This window comes from Corvus brachyrhynchos, unplaced genomic scaffold (assembly GCF_000691975.1).
Source record: "Corvus brachyrhynchos isolate BGI_N302 unplaced genomic scaffold, ASM69197v1 scaffold158, whole genome shotgun sequence".
In the NCBI taxonomy this organism is placed as follows: domain Eukaryota; kingdom Metazoa; phylum Chordata; class Aves; order Passeriformes; family Corvidae; genus Corvus; species Corvus brachyrhynchos.
The window spans coordinates 493,236-503,848 of record NW_008239756.1 but is presented as its reverse complement, the minus strand read 5'-3'; the positions used below and the strand labels follow the sequence as shown (position 1 = coordinate 503,848).

The 10,613-nt window shown below is 60.2% G+C and overlaps 1 protein-coding gene across 1 annotated transcript in view; it reads right to left on the bottom strand.

The window, feature by feature from the left end:
- Positions 1 to 10,613, bottom strand: part of FBN3 (fibrillin 3) — a 67,370-nt gene that overhangs the window by 14,569 nt on the left and 42,188 nt on the right. The window contains exons 21-41 of the mRNA XM_017742465.1: positions 10,407 to 10,544; positions 10,095 to 10,145; positions 9,690 to 9,815; positions 8,876 to 9,103; positions 8,630 to 8,755; positions 8,051 to 8,179; positions 6,531 to 6,656; positions 6,015 to 6,140; positions 5,542 to 5,664; positions 5,182 to 5,307; positions 4,954 to 5,079; positions 4,441 to 4,563; positions 3,637 to 3,759; positions 3,203 to 3,328; positions 2,733 to 2,855; positions 2,312 to 2,434; positions 1,627 to 1,788; positions 1,114 to 1,182; positions 746 to 871; positions 362 to 487; positions 3 to 10 (exon numbers count right to left, since the gene is read on the bottom strand). Coding sequence (XP_017597954.1) covers positions 3 to 10; positions 362 to 487; positions 746 to 871; positions 1,114 to 1,182; positions 1,627 to 1,788; positions 2,312 to 2,434; positions 2,733 to 2,855; positions 3,203 to 3,328; positions 3,637 to 3,759; positions 4,441 to 4,563; positions 4,954 to 5,079; positions 5,182 to 5,307; positions 5,542 to 5,664; positions 6,015 to 6,140; positions 6,531 to 6,656; positions 8,051 to 8,179; positions 8,630 to 8,755; positions 8,876 to 9,103; positions 9,690 to 9,815; positions 10,095 to 10,145; positions 10,407 to 10,544 — 2,534 coding nt within the window. The remainder of the gene's footprint in view (positions 1 to 2; positions 11 to 361; positions 488 to 745; positions 872 to 1,113; positions 1,183 to 1,626; positions 1,789 to 2,311; positions 2,435 to 2,732; positions 2,856 to 3,202; positions 3,329 to 3,636; positions 3,760 to 4,440; positions 4,564 to 4,953; positions 5,080 to 5,181; positions 5,308 to 5,541; positions 5,665 to 6,014; positions 6,141 to 6,530; positions 6,657 to 8,050; positions 8,180 to 8,629; positions 8,756 to 8,875; positions 9,104 to 9,689; positions 9,816 to 10,094; positions 10,146 to 10,406; positions 10,545 to 10,613) is intronic.

Here is a 10,613-nt window from a genome sequence, read left to right as displayed (position 1 = left end):
TTCCTCATGTCTGTAACGGCAGAGCCGGGCTCGGGACAGCCCTGGGAATGGCACTGCCAGCCCCGGGAATGGCACTGCCAGCCCCAGGAATGGCACTGCCAGCCCCAGGAATGGGAGGGAAGACCTCCAAGACTGAGCCCAACCCATGCCCCATCTGTCACCCAGACCAGAGCACTGAGTGCCACGTCCAGCTTTGAATCCCAGGCCCTGTTCCCAGCTCTTCTGCTCCATCCCCTCAGCACAGCCCCAGGGTCGGGCACAGGGCAGTGCCAGACCCCTCACCACAGATCTGGCCCATTCCCCACGGATCTGGAGCCCTCCCCATGAATCCTGAGCCCTCCCCAGGGATCTGGAGCCGTACCCATGCAGTTGTTTCCCCCGTTGACCTGCATGTACTCGGGGGGGCACACACAGGTGTAGTTGCCCAGGGTGTTGTAGCAGGTGCCAGGGCCACAGATCCCGATGTGGGCAGAGCACTCGTCAATGTCTGCGGGATAAAGGAGTCAAAGCACTGGGCACGGGTGGGGAAGGGCACGGGGTGGGGTGGGGGTAGGCTTGGCACGAGGGATGGGTGGGTTTGGCACAGGGACAGGTTTGTGATGAGGAAATCTGGAAGGGAAAGAACCATTCCTGGGGCAGCTGGGATACACACACAGCTCTGGCACGTGTGTGTGCCATCCACCACGGACAACACCCAGCCCCTGCAGCAGGTGCCACCCCTGTCCCCCGTCCCTGGCACCGGTACCTTCGCAGATGCGGGTGTCCTCGTTGAGGTAGTAGCCCAGGGGACACTCGCACTGGAAGCTGCCGAAGGTGTTGACGCAGTTCCCGCCCTGGCACAGCCCCGGCAGCTCCTGGCACTCATCGATGTCTGAGGAGGGACAGCAGTGGGACATTTTCACTGCCTGTGCCACCCCTGCAGCTCCAGAGAGTTCATCCCACCATGCCCAGCCCTGCCCTGGACCGTGGCCAAGGAGAGCCACACTTTGTGTCCATCACTTGGTGGTCAGTGGGCACCCACCAGCCCAGTGCCACGGCACAGAGTCCCCACAGGGCTGGGGTCCCCCAGCACCCCATCCCTCGGGAAGGGCCATGGGAATAGGGATAACTCACCCTCCAGGATGACAGTGATGGGGTTGGGCCGGAACCCTTCTCCCCCAGGGCACAAGGTCTTGTACTCGGCTGTGGAGAAAGGCAGTCGGGGGAGCTGAGAGGGCTCCCATAGACCAGGAGGGGTGGGGAGAGCCAGGAGAATCCCAGGAGAATCCCAGGAGAATCCCAGGAGGAACAGGCCATGAGGATGTGTCTGGGGCTCAGACGGAGCAGCTCGATCCCCATCGCCTGCCGAGCCAACGGAGCCATCCCACAGCCTGCCCTCCCTGGAAGGGGGTGATTCCACATTCTCTCCCCCAGCCCACTGCACCGGGAATGAAGGATCCCAGCCCAGATCCCCCAGACACGACAGCCTGGTCTCTCCCACTCCGCTTCACCTCTGCCCTGCCCTGCCTGGAGCAGCAAGTCCTGAACTCAGCACCTCCAGTCGGAGTTGAGAATCCATCGGGAAGCGTCCCTGCCTCTCTTCCCCCCTTCCCACCCCGTGCTCATCCCAAGCTTTTCCCCACTCACTGGTGTTGGCCGGAGGACAGAGCTCGCAGGGGTTGCCCCAGGCACGGCCCAGGGAGCAGCAGCAGGAGGCCCGAGTGACCCCCACTCCGATCTCAGCACTGCAGGAGATGCCCCCATCTCCTCGATCCTGCGTGTCCAGGAAGCAATTCCCAACCCGGGTATCTGCACAGAGACAGGGCTGCGTGAGCAAAGCCTCTCCTGGAAAGCTTGTGGGTGCAGGAGGAACGGAATCATGGAATTGTGGAACCTTAAAGATGATCGTGTTCCACCCCCTGCCACGGGCTGCAAAGGAATGTGAAATGTTCCAGGGATAAGGAAAAATTGTGGGTTACTGGGAGCTGTGTGGGATCATGGAATCCCAAATGGTTTGGGCTGGAGGGATCTGAAGGATCATCCTGGCCATGGGCAGGGACATCTTCCACTGTCCCAGGCTGCTCCAAGCCCCGTCCAGCCTGGCCTTGGACACTGCCAGGGAATTAAACAGCTCCAGAGCTGCCCTGGAGTAACATTGCTTCAACAAGAGGGGCACCCACAGTGGTGACAGTGACACGAGGTGGGGCACACTTGACAGGACGTGGGTTAAACCCAGGGGACAGCCAGGCAGGGACAGCCTCACTGTGACCAGTTCCAGCTACAAGGGACCACCAAGAAGGACCCGCAGGGTGTCAGGGGGGTCCCCACTCACCCACACAGCCCACCCCAGTGGGGTTCAGCTCGAAGTCCTGGGGGCAGTTGCACAGGTAGCTGCCAGGGGTGTTGACACAGAGCCCGTTGATGCAGTTCACAGGGTCTGCACACTCGTTGATGTCTGAAAGGATGGACAGATGGACACTGAAGATCAAGGTGAGCACTGCCAGGAAAGCCCAGCCCAGCCGGAGCTCTGTGCCCAGGGTGTCCCCCACGTGAGGCAAAGCCCCTCTAGAACACATCTTGCCCTGTGCCACTGCCACCACCCTGCCCAGAGGCAGAAGGGAGGAGCAGAGCCACCCCCAGCTGTCCCTCCTGGCCACCCCCCAGCAGCAAAGACGTCACAGGGATGCTGGACTGATTGGGGCCAGCCCAGCCCAGCAGAGCCCAGAGCGGGACCCTCACCCAGGAGCCCTGACCTGTGCAGTTGCCCCCGCTCCTGTCCAGCTCATATCCATCGTCACAGGCACAGCGGAACATCCCGGGCAGGTTCTGGCAGGTGCCAAAGACACAGATGTTCTGGAAGGTGCATTCATCAATGTCTGCAAAACAGGGACAGCTGGGGACAGGCTGTGGCAGGGTGAGGGCCAGGACAGGCTTCTCCTGCCCAGCTGTGACCAACCCACCCCAGGATGGTTCTGGTGCCGTGGGAGACAATCTCTTGGGAGAGCTGGGCCACTCCACCCTCTCCCACTCTCTCCCCTCACCCCTCTTCTCCTGGTTTTCCATCTGGCAGGAATCCAGCTCAGCCCAGCCTCTCTGAGGGCTGGGGACCAACTGCAGCCAGTGGCAGAGGTGGCACCTCAGGAGCCTGGCACCAGCGCTGGGTCAGGAGGTGACAGCAGAGGACAGAGAAGGCCAGGAGGGAGTCAGAGCCCGGGGCACTCACCCTGGCAGGCCTTGCTGTCCTCGGTGGGGTTGAAGCCCATCTCGCACTCGCAGCGGTACCCGCCGGGCGCGTTGAGGCACTGCCCGTTCTCACACAGGTTCACGTTGTCCGCGCACTCATCCACGTCTGCAGGGAGGGACAGTGTCCACACAGGGGTGGGGGCTGCCCCCAGCCAGCCCAGGGACCCCAGGAGCCTGTGCCCACCCACTGCTGGGAGGCTGCAGCTCCTGTCATGGCCCTGAGCCTCCCCAAACACCTGTGAGGAGCTGCTGGGTCCCTGCTGGAGATCCCTGTGGCACAGACCAGGCTGCCCTGTGCTTTGGGGCACATGTGCTTTGGGGAACCCCAGCCACAGGCAGCACCAAGCAAGGCTGGTGGCTCAGAGGGGCTGGTCCCTGTCCCAGTCCCGTTCCTGCTGCCAGCCCCAGGCTCACCCGAGCAGGAGAAGCCGTCGCCGTTGAAGCCGTCGCGGCAGGCACAGCGGTAGGAGCCGGGCGTGTTCACGCAGTTGGCGTTCAGGTTGCACTTGTGCTCCTCGGTCGCACACTCGTCCAGGTCTGGGCACGGACAACACCCTGTCAGTGCCTGGCCTGGCTAATCTGGAATGACCTTGGGCTCCTGGATGAGCTGGACCCACTTACTACAGAACCACAGAGCAGTTTGGGTGGGAAGGACCTTAAGGATCATCCAGTTCCACTCCCAGGGACACCTTCCACTAGCCCTGTCCAGCCTGGCCTTGGTCACCTTTTCTTGCCTTTCCCCTGAGCCTGGGTAGCTACAGGGGCACACAAACGGCCCAGGAGACTGTCCAGGCACTTGGAGGCTCCAACACATCCCTGGAAGCCTCTATGGCCACAACCAGGACACTGCTAAGCCCTGACCATGTCCCCAAGTGCCACATCTACACGGCTTTTAAATCCCTCCAGGGATGGTGACTGGGCCTGGGCTGGACAACCCTTTCTATGAAGACATTTTTCCAATTTTCCCAATATCCAACCTAAACCTCCCCTGGCACAGCTTGACACCATTCCCTCTTGTCCTGTTGTTCCCTGGCAGCAGAGCCCAACCCCACCCTCCCGTCAGGGAGCTGTGCAGAGCCAGAAGGCTCCCCCTGAGCCTGCTTTGCTCCAGGCTGAGCTCCTCCATCTCCTGGTGCTCCAGTGGAAGCTCAGCCCAGCCTTCCCAGCTGCCTGCAGAGCACCTGGAGAGGGATCAGCCTCCCCTGGAGGAGGACTCACCGTTGCACTTGAGGCCATCCCCGAGCCAGCCCGAGCGACACTTGCACTTGAAGCTGCCGGGGACGTTGATGCAGGACGCGTGCATGTCACAGTTGTGGGCCCCAATCTCACACTCATCGATGTCTGCAGAGGAAGGACACCAGGGCTGGCACAGCTCAGCTCTCCCAGCACAGCAGGGCTGAGCCAGGGATGGTCCCACTCTGGGCTTTGGGCACCGACGGCTCCCGGAGCTCCCAGGGCTTTGGGGGAGAGGCTGCCCGGGGCTGAATCCTGGGGCTGAGAGTACAACTGGGCAAAGGGCAGGCTCCTGGCTTGGCCATCACCTGGGAACAGGTGGGTTCCTGCCTGCATCCTGCCTTGCTGGCCCTCTGTGCCTGCCCAGGAGGGCTCCCAGCACATCCCACAGCAACCCCACACAGCACCCTGGGATGGGGCTTTCTCCAGGGCAGCTCTGGGAGGGTTTTCCCATTTTTGCCACTGGCAGCCCCGGCTCCAGGGGTGCTGAGCTCCCACCTGTGCACCCCGTGGTGCCCTTCTTGACGAAGTAGCCCAGCTGGCAGTCACAGATGAAGGAGCCCTTGGTGTTCTCACACTCGCCGTGCAGGCAGATGTTGGGGTTGAGGTCGCACTCGTTCACATCTGCAGGACAAAACCAACCATGGGACACCCCAAGGACCCTGGTGTGGCTCTGGGGACAGGATGCAGAGCTGGGACACACCCAGGACACAGCCAGGGCCTCACCAATGCAGGTCTTCATGTCCAGGGATGCCATGAAGCCGTCGAAGCAGAGGCACCGGTACTCCCCGGGGATGTTGGTGCACTGCCCCCCGTCACAGATGTCGGGATTATCCTCACACTCATCAATATCTGCACAGAGGAGACCGTGCCAAGGTGAACACAGTGAACAGGCACAGCAGGAGCACGGGGGGCAGGAGGAAATCCCAAATCATGAGGGGCTGGACGGGGCAGTGCAAAGCAAAATCATCCACCCAGGGAAATCCCCTCTCTGGAAGGGACTTAAAAGTGAGACCCCTCATCCTGGAGCCAACTGGGGGGGACACAGAAGTCCCTGGGGCTACGAGAGCCAAGGTGGCCACTGACCTGCACAGGACCTCTTGTCTGGCATCAGGGCATAGCCTTCGCTGCAGCTGCACTCGTAGCTGCCCTCGGAGTTGGAGCAGTGGGTGTCACAGCCCCCGTTGGTGATGGTGCACTCGTCGATGTCTGGGGACAACCACACAACGGCCTGAGTCAGGAGGGACCCTCAGGGATCACCCAGCCCAACCCCTGGCCCTGCATAGACAAGAGCCCAGGCAGCAGTTTGGGTGGGAGAGGAGGACACAAATCTCCCCCAGCCAGGAGAAAACACCTCATTCCTTCTCCCCAGCCCCTGGCACTGCCCTCACAGGCCTCATAGCTGGTGACAGTCCCTTGCCAGCAGCACAGATTTGGCTGTCACTCATCCAGGGCGTTCCCCCTTTGCTTTACCCCCTGAACACTACAACACACACGAGCCCAGGAGGGTTCTGGGCTCATCCCAAGGTTCTGGAGGGACCCTTTGGGGGAGCACTCACCAACACAGCCCTGCCTGTCCAGCGTGGCCTGGAAGCCCGAGTCGCAGGAGCACTGGTAGGTGCCGATGACGTTGACGCAGCGCCCGTTGCGACAGAGGTTGTCACTGAGGGAGCACTCGTTGATGTCTGAGGGAACAAGAGCACTTTGAGCAGCCAGCCCTGCTCAGGCCACACTCAGGCCATCATCTGGTGCCCACCCTGGGTGTCCAAACTGGATTTGTCCCATTGGTCAAAGGGAGCAGCAGAACGAACAACAGTGAAACACTGGGAATGAGCTTGGTCCCTCCTCCTGGATGAGCTGGACCCACTCATCATGGAAGCACAGAAGGCTTTGGGTGGGAGGGACCTTAAGGATCATCCATGGGCAGGGACATGGGCAGGGACACCTTCCCCTAGCCCCGGCTGCTCCAAGCCCTGGGCAGTTCCAGGGATGGGACATGGGGGATGGGAAGGAGATACCCACACGCCTGCAGGAGCTCCAGGGCTCCCTGTGGGATCCCTGCTGTGCCCCCTCACCGATGCAGGTGTTGCCCTCGGCCGTCAGCTCGTGCCCAGGGGGGCAGATGCACTCGAAGCTGCCGTCGGTGTTCATGCAGATCCCGCCCCGGCACAGCAGCGGGTCCCGCTCGCACTCGTTGATGTCTGCACAGGAAAATGGGATTGGTCCCTTCCAGCTGCTGCTGCTGCGCTGGAGGCACATCCCAGAACAGGGAATATCACACAGTTAACAGGGCAGGGAGTGCATGGCTTGGATCCAGTGGTCTCCTGGTTGGAGCCTGAATGTTGGGAAATCACAGCTCGTGCTTGACCTCAGCAGAACCCAGGAGCTCCTCAGTGACAGCAGAACAAGGGACTGAGGTTGGATATATTTAAAAACTCATTTTCCTTTCATGTTTATTTTTCTGACTCCAGCCTTGAAATTAGGAATGAGATATTTTCCCTGACTTGGATAAAACACTGATGAGATTTCCAGGTAAAGAGGGCTGAGATGCACCTGAAAATGGGGGTGGCAGGTCCCTACCAAACACCCCCAGATCAGTGGGAGCCTGTTCCCGGTGAATCCCAGGCTGCATCTTCACTGCTGTTGTTGTCCCCTGCCCCAGGCTGGAAAGAATTCCTCCCTCAGGAGGCTGAAGCCAAATTCTTTTGCCAAACACAGGTGGGAAGAAGTTAATCCTTGACCACAGGCAAGGACAAAACGTCACCACCCCCTTTGGGGTAAGATGACTCAGCTCCCTGTCACCCAGAAAAACAGGATAAAGTGGAATTGGACGGGTAACAGTGAGCATTAAATTAAAAAAAGAACAATGAAAAGAACAATGAAATTTATATCCTTCTATAAAGATTAGAAATCTGATTACTGCAAGAAGGCACCAGGTCATGGGTGAGGACTGTGACATTCTCAGTGTCCCAGAAATGGAGCAGAAGGAGGAGGATGATCAGTGGGAGCTGTGGAAACCCCTGCTACAAATTGTATAGAAAAGACAAAGCCCCTGCCAGGGGCAGTGATTTATTTTAAAGAGCACAGAGAATAAAACATGAAAAATAAATAAATGATGTTGAATCATGGCTTGAAGTGGTTTGAAAGTCCAAGCCAAAGCAGGGAGAGCAGAATATTAAGAGCAGGTCAGTGAGACAAGTGAGTCTGGCTGGACAGAGGAGAGGAACATGGAATGCCAGGAATTAGAGGACAGCAAGAGTCTGGCTGAGCTGTTGGAGACAAACTGAGGTACTGAGGTCACTGATGGGATTTTTTAAGCTCCAAACAAGAATTATTCAATTGAAAACAGATGGGACTCTGACAGAATAAAAACAAGCCTTGGGCAGATGGGAGGAGCTGTAAGGAATTGTGCGAGGGTAAAGGGAGATTAAATGGGCAGGTGAAGGGAGCCCCTATAACTGAGAGCTGGGTGGGGTGGGAGAGGGCACGTGGTGTCCCAGAACTCCTCAGGGAGGATCTGATCCATGGAAGCGTTTGGGGAGCCGGGCAGCTCCGGCCCTGGCCATGCCCTGTCCCAGCAGGGGCCCAGCCTCACCCATGCAGTTCTTCATCATCATGAAGCCGCTCTCGTAGCCCTCGAAGCACTCGCACTCGAAGCTGCCCGGGGTGTTCACGCAGGAGCCGTGGCCACACAGGTCGGGGGAGATGCGGCACTCGTCGATGTCTGGGGACAAGGACAGGCAGTGGGGCAGGACAGGCCACCAGCACCGCCAGAGCCAGCGCTGGGCTGCCCACACTGCACACCCAACTCGCTGGGCAGGGACCAGGGACAAAGGAACTCCCTGTCCCTGGAGAGGCTGCAGTTATGCTGCTCCCTGGGGCAGGGCTGACCCTTCATCCCACAGGCAGGAGGAGCTTTATGGAATCACAGAATGGTTTGGGTCGGAGGGACCTTAAATCCCACCCAGTGCCACCCCTGCCGTGGGCAGGGACACCTCCCACTGTCCCAGGCTGCTCCAAGCCCCAATGTCCAGCCTGGCCTTGGGCACTTCTACTCATGGTCCTGCCCTTGGCTCCTCCCCACATCCCTCAATAAGCGCCAGGACTCCTCTGGGCAGCCCCACCCTGCTGAGCCCCCAAAGGCAGTAGGAAGAGCCCAGAGGGGGTCCCTCACCTGTGCAGTTCCTCTCCTCAGCATCCAGAGCAAAGCCATTGCCGCAGATGCACCGGAAGCTGCCGATGGTGTTCCGGCAGGTGCCGTGGGTGCACAGACCAGAGAACACCTTGCACTCGTTCACATCTGAGGGGGCACCAGAGGAGTTCAGGGTGGGGGGGTCTCCGTGAACCCCCTCAGGCAGCGGGGCCGCAGCTGAGAGGGGCCCAGCCCGGCCCAGCCCCAGCAGCCCTGAGTCCCCCTCACCTTTGTAGAAGGGCCGTCCCGAGAGCACGTCCCCGCGGTTGGCAAAGCCCGGCCCACGGGGACAGATGGCCTTGTACTCGCTGGAGCCCGCCCTGGGACACTCCTCGCAGTCGGAGCCCCAGGCCGAGCCCACGGAGCAGCAGCACATGTCCATGCGGAACTTGCCGGGCAGCGGCTCCGTGCACTCGTCCTCGTCCCAGCGCATGTAGCACTGCTCCACCCGCACGTCTGGGGACACAGCGCGGCTCAGCCCCCAGCACAGCCGGCCATGTCGCTGCCTGGGACGGGCTGAGCTTCCTGCGGTGGCTTTGGTTGGAGCGTCCTCCAAACAGCACCCATGGGGATGAGAAAACCTTTCCTGGGAGGGATTCCATAGCATGGAGTGCTGGCAACAGGGCCAGAGGATGGACCCTCATAGAATCCCGGGATTTAGGTTGGGAAAGACCTTTGAGATCACTGAGTCCAGCCTATGACCCAACACCACCTTGTCACCCAGACCACGGCACCGAGTGCCACATCCAGGCTTTTCTCAAACACGGTGCTGCAAGCGCAGGTGGCCCCCGCAAAGGGCAGGAGTTCGGCACTGGGTGCCCAGGAGCTGTTTTAGGGCTGCTGGGCCACGTTTTTAACCCCTGAGGTTATCTGGCCACTCCTGAAGTCCACCCAAGAAGGACAATGGTGTTACTGGCCAGACTTGAGGACATGAAACTCTGGTTCAGCTGTGAGGTTTGGGGGCTCCCTCAGGTGTGACTTGATTCCCAAGAATTCCTGGGGCACATGGCAGGGAGGATCTGGGCAGAGGAGGTGTCCTTACCCACACAGGTCCTGGCAGTGCCATCCAGGGTCAGCCCCTCGGGGCACTCGCAGCGGAAGGAGCCGGCCGAGTTCACGCAGCGTCCATTGGGGCACACGCCCGGGAACACCTCGCACTCGTTCACATCTGTGGGCACAGAGGTGGGGGAAGGTGAGGGATGGCACGGGGACACATCCAGTGTGGCCTGGAGGGGCTCCTGAAGGAGGTGGGAGGAGCCCAGAGCCACCCACCAGGCTCCAAGTGGCAACTTATCCATGAAAACCGGGCACAAACAGGGATGGGATCTGGGCATGGACAGACAGACAGACAAAGGGCCAGAGAGTGGAGATCCCCCTTAAGCCTCAGAGAAGCAGGACACCAACACGGACACCATGCCCAGGTTCCCAATAACAGCAGTTATTTTACCTTCACAGGTGACCCCCTTCATGCGGGCGTATCCCCGGGGACAGGCGGTGTCTGCAAGGGACAGGAACGTCAGCAAAGAAACCCATCCACGTTTCCCACAGAATCATGGAGTATCCAGAGCCAGGAGGGACCCACAGGATCACCCAGTCCAACTCCTGACCCTGCCCAGACACCCCAACAATCCCACCCTGTCCCCGGGCATTGTCAGTGCCCCAGCACCCTCCAGGGAAGAACCTGTTCCTGATCTCCATCCCACCCCCGGGCACAACTCCAGCATTTCCTCGGGAATGCCAGGGCCTGGCAGAACCTCACCGATCTCGCAGCGCTCGCAGGGGCTGCCCCAGGCTGCCCCCAGGGTGGCACAGCACTCGGATTTCAGCGTGGCCCCGTTGATGTTGACCTCGCAGCGCCCGTCCTGGATGTTGAGCCAGCAGGTGCCCTTCATGCTGTCTGCAGGGACAGACATGGGGGCTGGAGGGGCTGCTCCACGCTCCACATTCCAGGGGCATGGAAGCCCTG